Source organism: Hippopotamus amphibius, chromosome 16 (genome assembly GCF_030028045.1).
Source record: "Hippopotamus amphibius kiboko isolate mHipAmp2 chromosome 16, mHipAmp2.hap2, whole genome shotgun sequence".
NCBI lineage: Eukaryota > Metazoa > Chordata > Mammalia > Artiodactyla > Hippopotamidae > Hippopotamus > Hippopotamus amphibius.
In genome coordinates this window covers 18734730-18754183 of record NC_080201.1, presented here as the reverse complement: position 1 = coordinate 18754183, position 19454 = coordinate 18734730, and the positions used below count along the sequence as shown (strand labels likewise).

General features: G+C 53.5%; 4 protein-coding genes and 1 pseudogene across 6 annotated transcripts in view; 2 read left to right on the top strand and 3 right to left on the bottom strand.

The window, feature by feature from the left end:
- Positions 1–48: 48 nt before the first annotated feature.
- PARD6A (par-6 family cell polarity regulator alpha) lies at positions 49–2115 on the top strand. Its single transcript, XM_057711894.1, has 3 exons — positions 49–404; positions 781–1003; positions 1244–2115. Exons 1-3 carry the CDS (start codon positions 342–344, stop codon positions 1993–1995), a joined length of 1038 nt encoding a protein of 345 aa, XP_057567877.1. The 5' UTR covers positions 49–341; the 3' UTR covers positions 1996–2115.
- ENKD1 (enkurin domain containing 1) lies at positions 2106–5794 on the bottom strand. The gene is made up of 7 exons (XM_057711893.1): positions 5449–5794; positions 5159–5353; positions 4407–4579; positions 3265–3390; positions 2998–3170; positions 2762–2898; positions 2106–2671 (listed from the first exon to the last, which is right to left on the bottom strand). Exons 1-7 carry the CDS (start codon positions 5582–5584, stop codon positions 2511–2513), a joined length of 1101 nt encoding a protein of 366 aa, XP_057567876.1. The 5' UTR covers positions 5585–5794; the 3' UTR covers positions 2106–2510.
- Positions 5795–5952: 158 nt separating this feature from the next.
- Positions 5953–7680, top strand: C16H16orf86 (chromosome 16 C16orf86 homolog). 2 transcript variants are annotated; one of them, XM_057713177.1, is made up of 5 exons: positions 6005–6152; positions 6364–6593; positions 6734–6742; positions 6950–7167; positions 7271–7680. In XM_057713177.1, exons 1-5 carry the CDS (start codon positions 6048–6050, stop codon positions 7678–7680), a joined length of 972 nt encoding a protein of 323 aa, XP_057569160.1. In that variant the 5' UTR covers positions 6005–6047. The 2 variants fall into 2 exon arrangements, with proteins under 2 accessions (XP_057569159.1, XP_057569160.1); XM_057713176.1 differs by lacking the exon at positions 6734–6742 and having other exon boundaries at positions 5953–6152; positions 6364–6588; positions 6933–7167.
- A 4602-nt stretch (positions 7681–12282) lies between these two features.
- The window catches only part of GFOD2 (Gfo/Idh/MocA-like oxidoreductase domain containing 2), a 53660-nt gene continuing 46488 nt past the window's right edge, over positions 12283–19454 (bottom strand). For both annotated transcript variants that reach the window (XM_057712981.1, XM_057712980.1), the window contains exon 3: positions 12283–13852. In XM_057712981.1, the coding sequence (XP_057568964.1) occupies positions 12954–13852 (899 nt within the window). In that variant the 3' untranslated portion in view covers positions 12283–12953. The remainder of the gene's footprint in view (positions 13853–19454) is intronic.
- On the bottom strand, positions 17835–18704 carry LOC130839113 (transcription elongation factor A protein-like 9; annotated as a pseudogene).

The following is a 19454-nucleotide window of genomic DNA, read 5'->3' as shown; positions in this document are numbered from 1 at the left end:
TTAGGCCAGTGGAAATAAAAGTACACAGCATTCAATAAGTATCACTTCCCTCATTCCCCTCGGATTGGCCAAGCCCCTCCCCCAGACACCCGGGACGCGCGGACTGTAGCGTAATGACGTAAGAGGACGCAAAGACTCCTCCACCCCTACCTCCGTTACCTAGGAAACGTGGACTCCGCGTTCCACTCACCGTCGCTGCCCCCTTTACGTCACGGTCCGGATAGGAGGGCGGGGCGAGTGCTACCGCCAGGGGCGGGGCGGCGCGGGCCGGCCGGCAGGACTGTGCACCTGCGCCTCGGCGGGCCGCCTGGGGCATCGTCCCCAGCCCGCCCGGCCCCGCCATGGCCAGGCCGCAGAGGACTCCGGCACGCAGTCCCGACAGCATCGTCGAGGTGAAGAGCAAAGTAAGGGCCCCTCCAGCCCCGGCTCCGGCCCCGGCCCTAGGCGCTTCCAATTCCCTCATTCTCCCCTTCCTGGCTCCTTGGTCCCCACCACCTTTTTCTCTCCTCTATCCTCCACGTCCCATTCTCCGGCTTTTCTTCTCGCTTTCCCCCATCCATCCTCCTTCCTCCTACTGCCGATCTCTAGAGTCCCTCTGTGGCCTGGGTACCTGGAGGGCAGGGAAAAGACCTTGGACAGCGTCCCTTGTACAGGGTGAAAGGCTGTAACTGTTGTGAAGCCCTTTCTCACCCCTGCCACCTTCGGACCTGTGGTGAGAAAGGGCACGGACTCCATTCTAACCCCTCCTTTTCTCCTACCCCTCTCACCCCCTCCCTCCAGTTTGATGCCGAGTTCCGACGCTTCGCTCTGCCCCGCGCTTCGGTGAGCGGCTTCCAAGAGTTCTCTCGGTTGCTGCGTGCGGTACACCAGATCCCGGGCCTGGACGTGCTACTTGGCTATACCGATGCTCATGGCGACCTACTGCCTCTCACCAACGACGACAGCCTGCACCGGGCCCTGGCCAGTGGGCCCCCGCCGCTGCGCCTGCTAGTGCAGAAGCGGGGTGAGGAGGATGGGGTACAGTGGGCAGCCTCTGTGGGGTAGGGTGACAGGGCAGGTCTGCAAGGGTTAGTCCATGCCCAGGGTGCCCAGGCTTCACCCTCTGCAGTCCCTGCCCTTGGCCTGACCTCCAAGTGGCAGGAAATAGCTACCGTGCCCCCTTCCTCAGGCCTGGGCCTGATGGAAAAGGGCCCAAATGGGAAAGCAAGGTCTCTGATCTCAGCGCCCCCCTCTCCTGCAGCAGAAGCTGATTCCAGTGGCCTGGCCTTTGCCTCCAACTCTCTGCAGCGGCGCAAGAAAGGGCTCCTACTTCGGCCAGTGGCACCCCTGCGCACCCGGCCACCCCTGCTAATCAGCCTGCCACAAGATTTTCGCCAGGTTTCTTCAGTCATAGATGTGGACCTACTGCCTGAGACCCATCGACGGGTGCGGCTGCATAAGCATGGTTCTGACCGCCCCCTGGGTTTCTATATCCGAGATGGGATGAGTGTGCGCGTAGCTCCCCAGGGCCTGGAACGGGTTCCAGGCATCTTCATCTCCCGCCTGGTACGAGGGGGCCTGGCTGAGAGTACAGGGCTGCTGGCAGTCAGTGATGAGATCCTCGAGGTCAATGGCATCGAGGTAGCTGGGAAGACCCTGGACCAAGTGACGGACATGATGATCGCAAACAGCCACAACCTCATTGTCACTGTCAAGCCAGCCAATCAGCGCAATAATGTGGTGCGTGCGGCCTCTGGGCGTCTGACAGGGCCTCCTTCTGCTGGGCCTGGGCCTGCTGAGCCTGATAGCGACGATGACAGCAGTGATCTGATTATTGAGAACCGCCAGCCTCCCTGTTCCAATGGGCTGTCTCAGGGGCCTCCATGCTGGGACCTGCGCCCGAGCCGCCTACTTCCTGGTGCCCGCAGCTCTCTGCCCTCCCTGGATGATCAGGAGCAGGCCAACTCTGGCTGGGGGAGTAGTATTCGAGGAGATGGTAGTGGCTTCAGCCTCTGACAGGCAAGGATGCGGCACCTTGCCCGTCCAGGCTGCTGGGACATGGCAGGGACTTCCCCAGTGGGGGTTTTTAGCTTGTTCATGGGGCCCTGTCAGTCTGGGGAACATTAAAGGTTTTCTACAAACGCAGTTATGGTTCTTCTGTTTCCCAGCCCTAGCCATCTCCCTGATCCCACAATCTTGCCTTCTGCCCCGGACATGAGGCAGGAGTGAAGCAGTGATAACGGCAGCACTGAAACCCTCCTGTAGTCAAGCAGGAGGGACACCAGGCTTGTTATTTCTAGGGTAAGAGAAGCTATTAAGGAAACAAATCCCACTGTGTACAAAAGGTTTAATTTTGACAAAGAGGCTGGGATGGCCCTTCCACAGCCACTAGTGGCAGGGAAGAGCGCTCTGGGGATACTGCCCGCCCCACTGCTCCTGTCTGCAAACGCCACTCGTGGGGCCCAATGCTGCCCTGTGCAACCATGTAGCAATTGTCAGTGAGACCCCCGTCACTATCCCCATAAAAGGGCTCAGGCATCCATCTTCACAAAGACCTTGGGGCGGGAAAAGATCTTGATGGCCTCCTCTACCTGCACCAGCTTCCGGTCCAGCTCAGCACGATGGCTCTGGGCCCTCAGTGAATCTGCCCCAGCAGGCAGCAGCACCAGCTCACGCAGCAGCTGGCTCTGACCTACATGGACCCCAGGAAAAGTAAGTGCTGGGCAGGGGTGCATGGTCCCCAGTGGGTTCCCCATCCAGCTTCCTTTGCCCACATACTTACTCTGGAGGAGGTTGCTCAGTGTCTCCAGCCGCTGGTTCTCAGGCATGCGAGTGTGGCCAGGGGGCATGGCCGGGTCCGGCTGGCTGTGCTGACGGGCCTCAGCCTCCCGTCGCCACAGATCCCTGCGCTCCAATAAGCTGCGATGTACAGACTCAGGGTTGATGATCCCAGGGCAGATGTTGGCTCCCACCCACCATACATGCCCCTTACCCGGGGTGTTGGGCAGTAGGACCTACTAATGGGGCACGTGACCCTTCTGTGTGGCATTGTAGTTCTCCTGGGCTTGCCGCTGCTGCTCCAACACCTGTGCCAGGACTTGCAGCGAGCGAGAATGCCGCCGGGGGGCCCTCTTGGCAGTGCGAGCATTGTGGGTAATGAAGTCCACACTCGGGCCTGGGCCCTGCAGGACCTGGCAAGCATGATGAAGCAGACAACACTGTGTTGTGTCCTTGAACATCCCCGGGATCCCTGCCCCACCTCCCAGCCCCCACACATCCTCTCACCTTAGCATTGGGACCTGGTGGGGTTAGCCGGGGACTGGGGACACGGGGCGGTGGGAGCCCAGGGCCACAACGGGAATGTGCCCGCAGGAAGTGGGCAGGTTCTGTCCCAGAGGCAGGCCCGGGCTCCTGGAGGCCAAGGCATAGCAGAGGGGTCAGTCAGGCTGAGGTCAGGGTTTCAAGCCATAAGACCAAGCCTTTGCCCCTGCTGCCTTTCAGGATCATTCTGTATTACCAGTTCTCTGGGCCTGGGCCTCCTTCCTCTTGAAGGAGTACTTCTCCTCATCAGCATTTAAACGTGTGTTTCTCACATCTTTAAGAAAACAAATACCCCTCCTTCTACCTCAGTCCTGGCTTCAGCCACCATTCTCTTTTTCTTTCCTTCCTAGCCAATCTTTCTGGCTCTGCCCCCACCAAGGTCACCAACGGCTGGTCTCCAAGCCCTCAAATCCAGGGTCACTTCCCTGGTCTCATCATCCTCAGCCTGATCCTCAATAACTCCTGGGTCTCACTCCTGAGATGCAGACCTGATTCTCCATCTGCTTCCTGGATACATTCCCACTCCCTGGGAGTCCCACAAATGCTTCCACTTCAACACATCCACATATGACCTTATTGTCTTTTCTCTCAATCCTGCCTCTCCTTCTCTGACCCATGGATAAAGAAGTGGTGCCACTATCTACCCAAAACAGAATCCTACCACCACGCACAGCCCTGCTCCTGCTCTTCCCGTTGTCCTTAGAAATAAAGGTAAGAAGTGGATTATGTGGCCCTTTATGATGTGGGTCCAGCTGACTTCTTGGCCTAACCTCATGCTCGTCTTCCCTCACAGTGAATTGAACACAGCATCCCCACTGCCCACACTCCTTCTGGTCTTTGGACTCCTATCCGTGAGGTTCCATCTCTATAGAATGTTCTCCTCCATCCTCCCCTGACCTAATTCCTACTTGCCCCTCAGAATCACCCAGCCATCATCACTCCTGAGGAAACCCCCCAGCCCCACTCTGCAGCAGAACCAGCTAACTCTTAGTCCCCTGTTACCTTAGTTCCCTGCGGTTTTCCTCCCTCCTCATGACTCAGATCAGAGTATAACTGCCTGTTGACCAAAAAGATGAGCAATACTGCTGTCTCCCTGAGGAAGATACCTGCAGCTGGGCCTTGACACGGGACTCCACTTTGTCATACTTGGGTGAGCGCCACAGAGCCTTCAGGGGCCTGGGTTGGCCCTGTTCCCGGCTGTGCTCCTGCTCCCGGAAGCGCCTCTGGATCTCCCTGATCCGCCTCAGGTTCTCCTTCTCATGGTCTTTAGGGTCCTTCCCTGCGGAAAAGATGTTGCCAAGCTCTGTCCTACATACAGCCCATGCAATCCAACTGACAACAGTAGATGGACACACAGGCCCACACCCTGCCTCCCACAGAAAGATCCCCCTGACATCTCCACCTAAGTCCACCTCATCACCTTGTTCCCTTCCTCGCACAGTAATTATCTTCTTTTATTCCTGATGATTTTCTACATTTCTTATTGCGAAGTATACCATTAATCATCTTGCATATCATATTCACCACGTCACTTGTTTATCGTCTCTCACCTTGATTTGATGATGCTCTTCTCCAACCTTGTTTCCCCAGCTATAGGGCCTGGTGCACAGTAGACACTCAACAAACAGCCTTTCATTGATGCATGAATTCATGAAGCTGAGCTATGGGTTTTCTGGGGGATACCTCGTTTAGTCCTCTACAGTGAGGAAGGAGTGCATTTCCCCTTCCTTTTATAGTTGGGGAAACTGACACTCAGAGAGGTAAAGCCTGAGCCCTCCTCGGGGAAGGAGAAACAGCTGCTTTTGATCTCAGCTTTGATTTAAGATTCGCCTCTCTGCCCCTTCTGCCCAGAACTTACTCTTGGGAGAGGCCCCTGGGCCTAGGGAGATACCCCTGAGCTGCAGCAGCACGTCACCCACGCCGCGCCGGCCACGCTCCAGGATTTCTCGGGCTCCGGGACGGATGCGGGGGCCGCGGGGAGGGGTGGCGTCTAGGTCGGGTTCCGGGGTCAGCAGGTGCAACTTCAGCGCGTTTCCCTCAAGGCGCCCTTGGGCTGAGAGGCCAGACAGGGCGGAGTGCGGAGCTTAATGTGGAGCTGGACCCGATCCTTGCTCGGGCTTCGCCAGGCTGCGGCACCCCACAACTCACCCGAGGCCGGCCGCCGGTAGTAGTCAGGACAGAGCGTAGGGTCTGGGGGGATGGGCCCCGAGATGCGGGACGGACCCTCGCACATGCCGCCGTCGTCGTTCTGCAACGGTGCACCGAGGCCTGCCGGGCTACGCATCTCTGGCCCGGAACCCCCTTCCTTAGCCCAGTGCCTCCTCCCTGGACCCGGGCCCTGACCCCAGCCGTTCCCTGCCTGCGTTCCCGGCCTTCGCCCTGCCTCCCGCCCCCTACCTGCGCTTTCCACTTCCGCTCTCAGCCCGCTTCCCTGCCGCGCTGGTAGCCCCCAACCCAGGCAGGGAGATCACCGGAGCAGTTTCACCGCCCACTGCCGCCACCCGACGGGTTTGCTGTTGCCAGGTAACAGTGGTTTCCGTCCCTGGGTCAGGGGCCAATGCCCCCTGGCGCAAAGCCTTCTGGGGCTTGTAGTTCCAGCTGAAGGCGTGGGGCAGAGCTGCTGCCAGTTGCTCTTCGCCGTCCGGCCCGTCCCCGGCGTCAGCTCAGGGTCTATCAGTCTGACCCCGCAGGGTCCGCCCTCCACGTCCCCGAAGCAACCGTCGAGGATGCGCTGATTCCCCGCAGCCATGGCCTCAGCAGGGGCTGAGAAGCAGCCAGGGGCCCAAGAGGGAGCAGCCATGGGGCAGTCGCAGCTTACCGAGGTGCCTGGTGGCCATGCTCAGAATTCTGAGGTGACCATCAGGCTGTCTAGCCTTCAAACACTTGGCCATAATGAACTTCAGGAGACCAAATTCTGTGCAACGACCCTCTAACTGCCAGGACGGGCTCCACAGGCTGGGAGGGGCATGGGCTGGTGCCCTTCATCCTTATTTGGTGTCTAATGGCTGATCCCTGTATTCTTTGCCTGGCCATGGTGACCAGTTACCTATGTGTCACCTTTAGGGTCCAGTTATGGGAGACCAGTGCCTGGTGCCAGCCCATGACGCCTGCCAAACCCAGGGTGAAGACAAATGTCCAACAGCACCAGTCTCAGAGCCAAAGATCCAGGAGGAAAGACTCAAGCTGGAGAAAGACAGGCACAAGCCAGAGGTGGAGGCACTAGAGGAGAGAGGCCCCAGGCCTGTGGCCTCTATTGTGAGGACCAGTCATGGTCCGAAGAGGAAGCCAGTCAAGTGAGGGGGCTTTCAAAGGGAAGGAGCTGCAGGGCTGGGGAAGTGGAGTGGGGGTGGCTCACATGCCAGGAGGCATTCTTGCAGTGTACATACTTATCCCCTGCTACCACCATCACTCCTCACCTCTTCTGTCCCTCAAGAGCCCTGATGTAGGGAACATCCAGAGGGGGAGTCTCAAAGCCTTGTAGGGGACTGAGCTCACATGAGCTCTTGGCCCCTTTTCAGCCCCGGGCCTCACAGACTGGGAAAGGGACAAAAACCTGGGCCTTGGGTGGTAGGCAGACAGGGCTGTTCCCTAGAACAGGGCACAGGAGCCAAGGCTGGAGGCTGGCTCCTCAGGCCTCCTTGTGCCCCAGCCTCCCAGGGCCTAGTCACCAAGCCCAGCCTAGGGCTGAAGCTGAGCTGCCACAGGGGATGCCGCTGCAGAAGGAGGAGCTGGAGGGTAGCCAGAGTGATACCTCACCATCTGCCAAACAGCACAAAAAAGCCAAAAGGCGCAAGAATGTGGGAACTCCAGTGCTCCCAGTGGTGACCAACACAGTGTCTGCACTCTCAGAATCCTTGGGGCTGGCGCGTGAGTGGCATTCCCTGGGCCTTCCCTTTATCCCCTGCCTGCTGGAGCCCTGACATGGCACAGCTTGGCACTCCAGCCCCTGCCCTGCTCCGGGTCCTTGCAGGAAAGGCCCAGCGCCTGAGACCCCTGTACCAGTACATCAACTATTGCAATCCTGAGCTGAACCAGGCAGGGGAGGGGGACAAGGAGGCCGAGACTGAGGTGCAGCCTGAGTCGGAGCTGACCCTGGTCCCCGAGGAGGCAGGTGTGGAGCAACTGCAGGCCTTGCCACCCGTGGCAGGTGAGCTGGGCTCAGGCCTCACTTTGCCCTGCCCCAATATGTTCGTGCCCCCCACCCACACTCTGGTTCCCCTGGGAGAGGAAGCTGGCGAGGAGCCTGGGGGTTTGCCCAGCTTGGGGGTCAGCAGTCGCCTCAAGCCTGAGATGGACAAGTCAGCTCAGGTGGACATCAACAAGATGCTAAGTGTCTGCGCTGCCCCACTTGTACCCCCACTCTCTCCTCAGTACAAGTGACTGTCCTGCCCCACTGGTGGCTCCCCTCCTCCCAAGCCGGAACCAGAGCAGCAGTCTATGGCCCTAGGCACTCAGATGGAGGAGGGAATTCAGCCCCTGCCCCTACTTGGGACCTTGGGTTTGCTAAAAATAAAGGTTTTTCCTTTTCTCAGACTGTGATTCCCCTAATAAGACGCCTGAAGAGGGAGAGGCTGGGAGGAAGGGCGGAAGGTTCCCCAGTGCAGTGAACTGGATCGCCCAGGAACTTGACAGAAATAGATTCCTGAGCACTACCCCAGACCTAATTGAATCAGAATCTGCAGGGGTGGGGCCTAGTTGTGTGCATTTAAAGCCTCCTCAGATGAACCTAAATGTCAGACAAGATAACAGTAAGGATGGAAAGGGGGATGGTAAGGAGGAACCCAGGGAAGAGAAAAGAAAGGGACTGTCAGGTCATGGGAAGCGGGTGCTTGGCCTTGCTCCCTGACTCCCAGAGAAGGGGCCAGCATTGATCTGACCTTGAGGGGACCAACACTTGGGATCCTCCTTCAGAGGTGGCAGAGTTCACTTGCCTGTCCCAAGAGTGGCAGCTCTCACAGCTGGACCAGACTTTGCCCCAGAGTGGCCCCTGGTGACAGGCATTGGTGCCTTTTTCTGGCAGGCAAGGGGTGGTGGTGGAGGTGAATGTTCTCCTTGGAGCCCTGTGGCTAAGCCACCGGATGACTGTGGTGTCTCACCCTCAGGGGTCTCTGGGAAGAGGGGGCCAGTGCTGGCCATTTTGGAAAGGCCCCATCCTGCTGGTCCTCTTGCATGTTCCTCAGTTGCCTTAAACACAGGGGATTCCAGATTAAATGGATTTCTCCTCCCTCCAACCTGCTTTTCCTCCTGTATCTCATCTACACAATTGTTCAAACCAAAATTCTAGTATCACTCCAGACCTCATCCTATTCTTTGCTCATTGACTCCAACCAGCTAATCAGGCATCAAGGCAGGTGAACCTACCCTATCAGTCATAGAATCGCTCGGACGCCCCCAGTCAGCTGCCTTGCCTGGACACTGTCATCTCCAGGTAAGAGCTCACTAGGCCTCCCTGCTGATGGGCCCGTGCTCCACCAGCCCACCCAGTGATTCTGCTATACACACTCCTGAAGGCCTGATGGTGCTACTCCCCCTCTAGCACCCTGCTCCTCCTGCCCCAGCTACCTTAACACTTTCTATTCGCTTCCTGTAATTTCCTGACCAGCTACACCTTTTCTTACATTCCCTCTGCACGCAGGGCTTCCCCTGCCTAAAATCCCCTTATTTTTTCACCCTCAACCTGGCTGGTATACATGTACCCTTGAAGACTCACAGCACCTTGCTTCCTGCTGAGCCAGGCAGTACCCAGTGCTGTGTTGCCCTGCATTGTAGCATCTACACGCTACTACCACTGTGGGTTATATAACTGTCTTTGGGACTAGACTGTGAACTCCCCAAGGGCACAGGTCATTGCCCCACACCGACCTAACAGAGGGCCCCCATAAAAGGCACCAAGGTAAGGAGACCAAGGTGGAGAGCTAAGGAAGCTGCAGAGAGGGACAGGTTAGGATCTGAAAGGCTGAGGCCATCCAAAGTCCAGGACCATATAGGGGGCCCCTGGAATAATGGCCTGGCCATCCAGGAAGGGATGAAAGAAGTAGGAAGAAAATGGGCATCATCCCAGGCTGGTCCCTCCTTCAAGGGTCACTTGGATGTTCACTGGCCCCAGGACAAGGCCACAGGGCAAGTCGTGGGGTCCTGACATTTATTCTTTTTGTCCACACTTCTCCCTGGGCAGTGACTTGACTGCATTAGGAACTACTGTCCACAGAGACCATGCAGACTGAAATGTAATCCATAGGGATAAGCACGAATTCTCCAGGAATTTTAGAGATCAAAGGCTCTTCAAGATAACTGAGCTCAACCTCCCGAGGCCTGGAGAGGAGTGGCCTTGCCTGAGACCATACCCTGGGCCCCAGGGAGGGCCTCTCCTTTCCTGAGCCCTGCAGATCTCTGGACATGAGGGCTCTTTGGCTAAGCCCTGACCCAAGAGGGTCAAGCATCTGCTTTCTCTGTGTGGTCTCCAGGGCTGGAGGTGTGGGCCAGGCCAGCATTGATGAGGAAGATCTGTTCCTATCGCCTCACAGGTGACACAGGAAATACTCAGTAACCACAGAAGAACCAGTCTGTGTTTCCCAGGGCTTATTCACTTGACAGGCTTGTCTAAGCAGGGTGGGTGATAGTAGCCACAGAAAGGAACAAGATACCACTACCGCTCCTAGAAGCTCACTCTAAGTGGGAAATACTGAGGCAGCATAATTCAAGGAGACGTGCCATGGAAGAGCTGAGAACCAAGGCTGTGGGACCACAGGTGGTGGCGTGACTGCCACTTTGCCTAGAGGAGTGAAGAGGTAGCTCTCCAGCTGACTCCTGAAGGAGAGAGTTGGGTGGCCTTCCAGGCAGAGGATAGGTCAGGGATGAAGCCTGGTGTGGAAGATGTCAGCCCATGTAGGAGGGCCCTTTAGCATGGCTGAAGCAGAGGCATGGCCATCAGACCAGGATGAGTGAGTCTGGGAGTGATAAGGAGGGGTGCAGGCAATGAAGGATCTTGGCCTGACATTTTGGAGAGGCTGCTTGGGCACTGGCGTGAAGGGCAGAATAAGGAAGGGAAAGACTGGGGATAGGAAGGCAAGGAGACTGCTGCCATTGTCTGGGTGAGTGTGACTTTAGGTTTGGTTGGGGGTTACAAAATAAGCAACAGGTATTCTGGAAGTTCTCTTCTGCTTGCTGTATCAGAGAGAAAAAACTAACTGCATTTTCACTGGCTTGGAAAAACATTACTTTGACCCAAGGAAGATCCTGGGATTTGGGAAAAGGTCCTGGGAGGTGATGCTGACTTCCTCCAGGAGGGGGCGCTGCAGGACAAGGCTGGAACCTGTTGACTCTGTCACCTCTGGGAACCAGAACCCTGCTGACTTCCTTGGCCACTTCACAGTACATCCCCTCCCCAGCACCAATCCAAGAGATACATGATGATAAAGATGTCTGAGGGATGGCCATGGGCCTAGGCTCTGCAGAGTACCAACAGAGGACCTGGGTCCTCATAAAAGTAGTTCTGCCCTACGCTCATGTAGTCTGGTCCAGGACTTGTCGGAATCCATCTTTGTAAATGAGAGGTTTTGCTTCAGAGTCCTATAAAACTTAAGTGCCACTGTGGGTCAGTAACATGGCCCTTTCTTAAGTAACAGCATCTGAGTCACATGTGATGGATGCATGTGCTTTCTTGGTCAATTCCCAGATTTAGGAAGGATCTCAACATCCTATTAACACGCAGAAGGATGACCTGGAACTGAGCTGCGAGGAAGGGGGCAGCTTCTCCTTCTTCACCTCTACCAGCATCCTGCCTGGTGGGGCTCTCGACAGTCCACCTCCTAGTTCAGGCCAGGCTGAGGTTCCTGCTGCAGAGAGGAATGTAACCTGGATGGGAACCTGAGTGGGGAGGGGCAATGCCTGGGCACTCCAGTGTCTGAGATGCCACAAGCGCCAGGGAAGGAGTTCGGGGTCAGGCTCTGTAGTCAGGTGACCCTGACCAGGCTCCGAGCTCTGTCACTTAAAACTTAGAGGAGGCAGGTAACTTTGCCCCTCTCTGCTCTGAATAATGGGAATAGTCATAGTAGTATCTCATAGAGTGGTTTGGATAGTAAATGAAATAATACATGTGAAGTGTCTACCCTGGGGGCCCCAGCATGCAATAAGTACACCCCAACACTAGCCACTGTTATTTTATCTCACAAGGACAAGGTTTGAAACCAGGACAACACAGGAAAATAGGCCTGGTGACCCCTCTAAGGGGTGCCAGGAGGAAGAGGGAGCCCTCTCTGAGCCTTTCTCTTTCTGGTGAGGAGTCCAGGACAGGGCAGAGAGAGGAAAGATTAGAGGAGGCGCAAGAGTTTGGTCCAGGCTTCATCATGGCAGAGGAAACAAAGGAGTTAGACGTGTCCTTCCCACCCCCCTGCCCCACCCGCCCCTGACTGACCAGGGTCAAAAGCCTCTTCCTGTGGGGAGAACAGGTTCATAAAAGCAGAGTTGGAGACTGGCTGGCTAGGCCAAGTAGTGCTCGGCTACACCCCTTCCGAGGGGCAGTGCCTTCCTCAAGTTCATCCTGTCCAGCCGTCCTCAAGTTCATCCTGTCCAGCCTCCCTGGGGCCACTCCTTACCCCTCCTCTCCCAGGGCTCCCCTGGAGCCAGCCTCTTGGTTTCAAGAGCAGAACCCCTCCTGACCTCTAGCCTAGGGAGACCTCAAACTCTCCCACTGTTTTAAACATCAGGCCCGATCAGCCCCCTGAGGTCTTGAGTCCTGTTTGCTGAGGAGAGACTTCCAGGAGGGCTCCTGCGGGATTCAGCCTCAAGGAAATAAGCCAGGAGATGAGGGCAGGCAGTGGTAGGAGCCTGTGTGGCCCGCTAGACAGTGATGGACCAGAGTGGGTGACAGCTGCCATGGAGCCAGGAGGAAAGAGAAAAATAGAAACAATCTACAGCAATCAATAAGCCTTTCATTATTAAAGAGACCAACCTGCCAAACAACCAACCAACAACCACATGCTATAGTGTCAGACTTTCTGATTTATTAATAACATTTATCAGATGTCCCAAAGCTCTCCCTGTCTCCTCTCTGCCAACTCAGGAGCCCTCTGCCCTAGGTCAACAGCCCCTGAGAGCTCAACTACTAAATAAAGAACCCCTCCTCCCTGCCAGGGAAGGGGCAGCTTGGAGGCAGGAAGGGCCTGGTCACATGGGAGGGAGGGCGGGTGCGGATCCCTGAGGGATGACTTGCTGCCCTCACCATTCCTGAGATGCCCCAGCCCAGGAAGGGCATGGAATCAAGGCCTCTTGTCATTTTTCCTCAGGCCTGAGGAATCAGCCAAGCTGGCTCCTTGCTGTGCTTTCTCATCCAGTTAAGACCACAAATAGGCTGATGAAGCCCCCAAGTCAAGCCTTTGCTGGCCCTGCTCACAGACTGGGGGCAGCTCCGCCCTGCGCAGTGTGCCGGCCCTCTTGGCCATGGCAACAGGAATGGCTCCGCCCTGCCAGTCTGAGTAAGTGAGCACTGGAGGGCGCGTTCTCCTGGGGCCACCTTCGGATTCACCCAAATTCAACTCTGCCCAGGTTGACCTGTCGAATGAAAGACACTGTCTGTGCTATAACCAAGCCCTCCCATCACAGCTCCTGGTCCATCCCTTGCCCTTTGCCCCGTGGCAGGGAGCCCATGTGCAGGCTCACAGGTTATTCCGCTGGAGCGCCTCACATAGGTTCTGGTTGGCGTCAGGCTCCTCTGTCAGCACCTCAACAGCCTCCCACTCCCCAGATCGGCTTGACCGTTTGATGGCATCCACCACGCTCTGCATGTAGAGCCCATCCTCGAACGAGGCGGCCATGGAGACGGGTGTGTGGTCCCATGTGCGGCGGTCCCCCTGCCCCTGGAAGGACTGGCGCAGGGCCTGCACCATGTAGACCATGCCCTTCAGGTAGAGCAGCGGGACATCCTGGGGCCCCTGCTCCAGGAGCCCTGTGCCCACAGCCAGCGAGTCCCTCAACAGCAGCTCCTCTTGCGTGGCAGAGTTTTTCTGCCCATAGAGGTCAGCTCCTCGGGCAACAAGGCGTCCTGCAGAGCCTACCACCATGACCTCGTGCACAAAGGCGCCTGGCATGTTGAAGTTGAGTGTTACTGTGCTGCACACCCCCCCACCCATGAGCATCTGGAAAAAACAGAAGTCATCGCTGGTGACATGCCGGATGCCACGGATGGCTGCATTCTGCCTCACAAAGGTCTTGAGCAGACCATGTACCTTCTCGGCTCTCTGGCCAGTCAGGTGGGTCAGCAGGTCCACAATGTAGGTGCCCATGGTGTGCAGGCCCCCACCCCCCATGAGCTCGTCACAGATCCAGCCGTAGCTGGGGCTGAGCAGACTGCCCGAGTAGATGCGGGCGTCACAGATCATCACTGCGCCCACGTAGTGCTCGGCAATCAGCTGCTTCATGCGCACGAAGGCAGGAAGGAAGCGCAGCACGTTCCCCACCAGGCTCATTAGCTGCGGGTAGTAGCGTGAGGCTGTCACCATCCGGAAGGCATCCACGGAGGTTGCTGCCTTCTCACAAACCACATTCTTCCCAATACCTGAGAATAAAACACAGCAGGAAATCCTCAAAGTTCCAAGGGGTTTATAGTGGGAAAAGTAAACCCATTTCTGGAAGGTAGATGACTCAGGAAAGCTGCCTCTGAGACTAGGTGGTGGCCTGGGACAAGAGGAAAGATCATCAGCTTAGATGAAAATGGTATCCAGAGACTGGGACTAGAGAAAAAGTTATGGGCTCGAGAAAGAGAAGTAAGTTCTTAAAGGAAAAATGAAAGGAATAGAGGCAGAAGGTGCAAACCAGGAGTGGGAGGTAAAGAGAGGTGGTAGAATAGTTAATTTTATGTGTCAACTTGGTTAGGTTATGGTGCCCATCAAATACTAGTCTAGACATTGCTGGGAAGATATCTTTACACCTGATTAACATTTAAATCCGTAGACTTTGAGTAGAGCAGATTACCCTCCATAATGTGGGTAGGCCTCAACTCAGATGGAGGCCTTGAGAAAAAAGACTGAAGTTCCCTGAAGAGGAAGGAATTCTGCCTCCAGATTGCCTTCAGACTCAAGTCTGGGACATCAGCTCTTGCTGGAATTCAGATTTGCTCTGCAGATTTCAGATCTGTCAGCTCCCACAACAGCATGAACCAATTTTTAAAAATAAATCTCTACCTCCCTCTCTCAATATACATCCTATTGGTTCTGTTTCTCTGGAGAACACTGACTAATACAAGTGGGTTGGAGAGGTGGACATGCTTCTTGGACATGCTTATGTACCTTTATGCATTTATTAGATCATCAGCTTGGGGTAGGGAAACCAAATCTGTATTCCAGGGGATGAGCTTAGCACTCTCAGTTGTAACTGCAGAACGGGCCCTAAGATTCCCCACAGAATGTCCTCTGAAAACAATGGTCCAACAAGCTAGTGCAGTCAAAAGGCCAGAAAAATGCTTGGCTCCAGTAGGAGGGGAAAGGGAGAGAAAACATCCTTTCTGTCCCATGCCTGTTCTGAGTACATCGCAGCTGGAATGCACCCAGAGAACAAAACAAAGCTACACAGCCCTGAAGACAGAGACCAAGAGGCCTGAGCAGCTCCCACATGAGCAAACAGAAAGGATCAACACTCCTCCACATCATGAGATGAAAGCTCATGAGGGTACAAACAGCCACAAGGCACCAACTCCTGGAGTATTCCTGTGAGCCTGGGATAGTTGAAGCAAAGAAAGTCTTACGCTAGTCTCTTCAGTAGAAATCTTACAAAGCCCAAGAAGTGGTATGGACTGGACACACACACAAGGTTTTTGGGTACAGCAAGCTGGGCAAGGGTGAAGACATCCAGTTATTCCATTATGCATTCCACAGACACTGCCCTTGGGGTGAGACTCAAATTCCACTACCTCAATTCCTCCAGGAAGTCATGGGCTTCATGAGGGAACAAGCTTAAGGGTCTGGTACAGATGGCAGGATAAGGGAACATCTGCTTCCTTAAAGATAACCCCAGTGGCTTCATGGGGGAGTGCCACTGGGGTTATCTTTAAGGAAGCAGATGTTCCAGGGAGCATAAGGGGGAAAGGACACCCAGGCCGGAAACTGCATGTGCAAAGGCACTGAGGCAGGAAAGGGCCAAGAGCTGTGATTCTTAAAGTCCTGAGTGCAACCAGGAAACAGGTTGGAGGGTTTACATAGGGTCTATGAGCAATGTAGGAAACTGGACAGATAGTTGGTAGTATAACTCACAAAGACATTCAAGGTGCGGGGGGTAGATTTGGGGGTGGAATCCCAAACTGAGCTCTTGATATTCTTTTCCCTGAGTTTTCTCCATCTCAGCTGATGGTGACTCCATTCTCCCAGTTTCTCAAGCCAAAATCACTCAAGTCACTTTCACATCCCACTTTCAATCATCAGTAAATCCTGTTGGCTTAGCTTTCAAACTACATCCAGGATCTCACCAGTTCTCACACCACCACAGTCACCTTCTTCATCCAAGTCACCACTCTTTTTCACCTGGATTATTGCAATGGTAACTTAACTGGTCTCCCTCAGTCTTTTCTCAACACAGCAGCCAGGGTAACTCTGTTGAAACTTAAGATGGATCAGATCATATCTCTGCATCAAACCCTCTGGTGCGTTTCATCTCATTCAGAATGAGCCAAAGTCCTTAAAATGGCCTATGCACAAGGCCATACGTGGTGTGTGAGCCCCTCCAAAGTTTTCTTTTTGATCGCTGTGTCTACTATGGTCCCTCCCCTCTCATTCTGCTCTAGCCACTGAATGCGAGAAGGGGGCTGCTGTGCACAAAGACCTGGTGGTTGGGGAAAGGCATTGACTGCTAAACAGAGGACAGACAGGCAGGGCCAGGCCTTGTCACTGTGGTCAGGACACAGGATCTTGGGCTAGAGTATCTTTTCTGCTTAGTCTCCTGGTAGAAGACCATCTGGAACAATGTGCATATTTAAGCTTCTCCTCCAATATCAGCCAGGCTCCACTCTCACACTCCACAGGCACTTCCTGGTTGGAGAAGCAGCCTCCAAGCCTGGATGCCTGTATCTTACCTGTAACCAGGTCAAGATTATGCTTTCTCTGGGTATGTGCACCTCCAATAACCCTGGTGTCATTCCCTCAAGTCCCCTGAAAGTTTTCTCAATGTTTTCAGATGGGACAATGGTTGGGACACAGATAATTTCTGGTGGCCCACCGCAATCTGATGGACTCAGATTGTGTTCACACAGGCTCAGGAGGGGAACTCATCTGGCCACCTTGCAACAGAAACAGTGGGGTCCCAGGACAGCTGACTGTCCAGAAAGGGACATTTATTGGTGCTGAACTTGCGCTTTGGAGCCAGACACTTTGGCAGGCAGATTCTTAATCACTGTGCCACCTAGGAAGTCCTAGCCAGACACTTCGGGATTCAAATTCTGGTTCTCTCACTTGACTGCTGCACGCCCTGGGACATTTCTAAACCTCTCTGGGCTTTGGTTTACTACACTGTAAAAGGAGAGTCACATCTGCCATGCAGGGTAGAAGAGTAAGTCAAATGAGCAGTGTATGTAACATGCCCAGCCCAGTCCAGCCCAGCTCTGTCAACGGCACATTTTATAACCATCACCGTGGGAGAGACCCAGCAGACGTCATAAATACAGGAAAAAAAGGACCCACTGCAACTTAGATTTTAAGACTCACACAGAAGCTACATTTTTCAGGCCAATAATATCAGTGTTCAATATTTTGAAAATTAAAAATTTTTTTGGCTGTGTCCAGTCCTAGTTGAAGCACGTAGGATCCTCTTTGTGGCAAGTGGAATCCTTCATTGTGGCACTCGGGCTTCTAATTGTGGTGCGCGGGTTGTGGTACATGGGCTCCAGTGAGCAGGCTCACTAGTTGCAGCATGAAGGCTTAGTTGCCCCATGGCATATGGGATCTTAGTTCCCTGACCAGGGATTGAACCTGTGTCCCCTGCACTGGATGGCGGATTCTTAACCATTAGACCGCCAGAGAAGTCCCCAAAACTTAATTTTTTTAATTTAATTTTTTAATTTAATTTTTTTTATTTTATAAATTTATTTTTATTTTATTTATTGGCTGCATTGGGTCTTCATTGCTGCACGCAGGCTTTCTCTAGCTGTGGTGAGTGGGGGCTACTCTTTGTTGCGGTGCACAGGCTTCTCACTGTGGTGTTTTCTCTTGTTCTGGAGCATGGACTCTAGGTGCTCGGGCTTCAGTAGTTGTGACACATGGGCTCAATAGTTGTGGCTCATGGGCTTCAGAGCACAGGTTCAGTTGTTGTGGAGCACAGGCTTAGTTGCTCTGAGGCATGTGGGATCTTCCCGGCCCAGGGCTCGAACCCATGTCCCCCTGTATTAGCAGGTGGATTCTTAACCACGGTGCCACCAGGGAAGTCCCTATTTAATATTTTTGTTATAAAACTTTTATTATTTTTAACAATAACATGTGTACATTCTAGGAATAAGGAAAAATATAAATAAGCTGAATAAAAAAATCACTCATAATCCTACCATTGACTTTCATCCTTCACACGTTCTTCTGTGCATATATGTAATACATAAATGTACTCTTCCCTTTCAAAAATATGATAGTCACATATTACTTAGTAATTTTTTTTTTCATTTTACATCTTATCAGGGACCTCTTTTTGTACAAATGAGTAAAGTTCTCCTATTAAAAGGCAAAGACTTGTAGATTCGTTTGAAATAAAATAGTGAGATGCATCTAAAACCACTAATAGCAACAAGTCGAAAGTAGAGAGATGGACAAAGGTATATCAGGAAAATGCAAATCAAAAGAAAGTAATGTTAACATCAGAAAAAATAAAAATCAAGGTAAATTGCATCAAATGGGGGTAAGTGTAGCTTTGATTAACCTTCCAGCACATCACTATGTTTCTTACTCTCCTTATCTTGCCTATTTCATTCACTTCTCTAAACATACCTCCCTTATTAATAAATGCCTGAGGTGTATAACTTCTTTAAATTTCTGGAGAGACTGAATCAGCCTTTCTCTAAAAGTTCCTTCTATTTTTTCCCTCCTCTTCTAGCTTTTCCTCAGCCTTTGGCTCTTGCTCAAGTTTTGGTTCACTCTCATTTTTGGGTCTTCCTTCAATTTTTTGACAGGGTTTCATCTTGTATCTGCCTCTCTTCCTTCCTTTCCCTCTTCCTTTCTTTTTTTCTGCTTATTCTTCTTTGAAAACAACTACTTCTGTACTGATCCGGTCACTTTCTTCTTTGCCTTTTCTGGCCCTGCATACTGCTCTGAACACCAGACCTGCAGACCTGCAAAATTCCGGCAAGCCAACTCCTTCTTTTTCTCCTTACCTTAGCCCCACAGGCTGAGCCACTGAAGGAAGCTGGTAGCCAGATGGGGACAAGGACCAGAACAGCAGGACTTCTGCACACGTCGATGAAAATTTAATTTTTAAAAAGAAGTTTAGGGCTTCCCTGGTGGCACAGTGGTTAAGAATCTGCCTGCCAATGCAGGGGACACGGGTTCGATTCCTGGGCCAGGAAGATCCCACAAGCCTCAGAGTAACTAAGCCCGTGCACCACAACTACTGAGCCTGTGCTCTGCAGTCCGCGAGCCACAACCAGTGAGCCCATGTGCCACCAACTACTGAAGCCTGTGCGCCTAGAGCCTGTGCTCCACAGGAGAAGCCACCACAATGAGAAACCTATGCACCCCAACAAAGAGTAGCCCCCGCTCGCCACAACTAGAGAAAGTCTGCACACAGCAATGAAGACCCAACACAACCAAAATAAATAAATAATTTTTAAAAAAGGGTAAAAGAAAAAGAAGTTTAAAGATCAACGTGAACACAGATGAGTGTTCTTATCCTATGTACTGTTGATCAGGCCTCTCATAGAGTTAGGCCCAGACCAGCTCTTCAGAAGCTCACATCCTGACAAAGCCCTCAGGAGATAATTTGGTGCCTTTGGCCAATCCTTCCAAGCTCCCCTCACTTCCTACCCCTCCCCTGCCACCCCGACCCTCAAGAACCCCACAGAGCATTTGCCATCTGCACATATGGGCTTCTCAGGCATGAACTCCCAGTGTCATGAAGCTGTGGCAAGGAAGAACACATGTAGATCAGTAGCTTATGACATAATTCAATCTCTTCACTTTATAAAACTCTTGAAA

What these genes read in the sequence shown, in the direction of transcription:
- PARD6A (XM_057711894.1), top strand. Translation starts at nt 342, where the DNA reads ATGGCCAGGCCGCAGAGGACTCCGGCACGCAGTCCCGACAGCATCGTC. An exon ending in TCGTCGAGGTGAAGAGCAAA is followed by an intron (nt 405 to 780) that starts GTAAGGGCCCCT and finishes CCCTCCCTCCAG; the next exon opens with TTTGATGCCGAGTTCCGACG. An exon ending in CCTGCTAGTGCAGAAGCGGG is followed by an intron (nt 1,004 to 1,243) that starts GTGAGGAGGATG and finishes CTCCTGCAGCAG; the next exon opens with AAGCTGATTCCAGTGGCCTG.
- ENKD1 (XM_057711893.1), bottom strand. Translation starts at nt 5,584, where the DNA reads ATGCGTAGCCCGGCAGGCCTCGGTGCACCGTTGCAGAACGACGACGGC. An exon ending in CCCAGGGGCCTCTCCCAAGA is followed by an intron (nt 4,580 to 5,158) that starts GTAAGTTCTGGG and finishes TCTTTTCCGCAG; the next exon opens with GGAAGGACCCTAAAGACCAT. An exon ending in ACTGAGCAACCTCCTCCAGA is followed by an intron (nt 2,672 to 2,761) that starts GTAAGTATGTGG and finishes GGGTCCATGTAG; the next exon opens with GTCAGAGCCAGCTGCTGCGT.
- C16H16orf86 (XM_057713176.1), top strand. Translation starts at nt 6,048, where the DNA reads ATGGCCTCAGCAGGGGCTGAGAAGCAGCCAGGGGCCCAAGAGGGAGCA. An exon ending in ATGGTCCGAAGAGGAAGCCA is followed by an intron (nt 6,589 to 6,932) that starts GTCAAGTGAGGG and finishes CTGGCTCCTCAG; the next exon opens with GCCTCCTTGTGCCCCAGCCT. An exon ending in AGAATCCTTGGGGCTGGCGC is followed by an intron (nt 7,168 to 7,270) that starts GTGAGTGGCATT and finishes GGGTCCTTGCAG; the next exon opens with GAAAGGCCCAGCGCCTGAGA.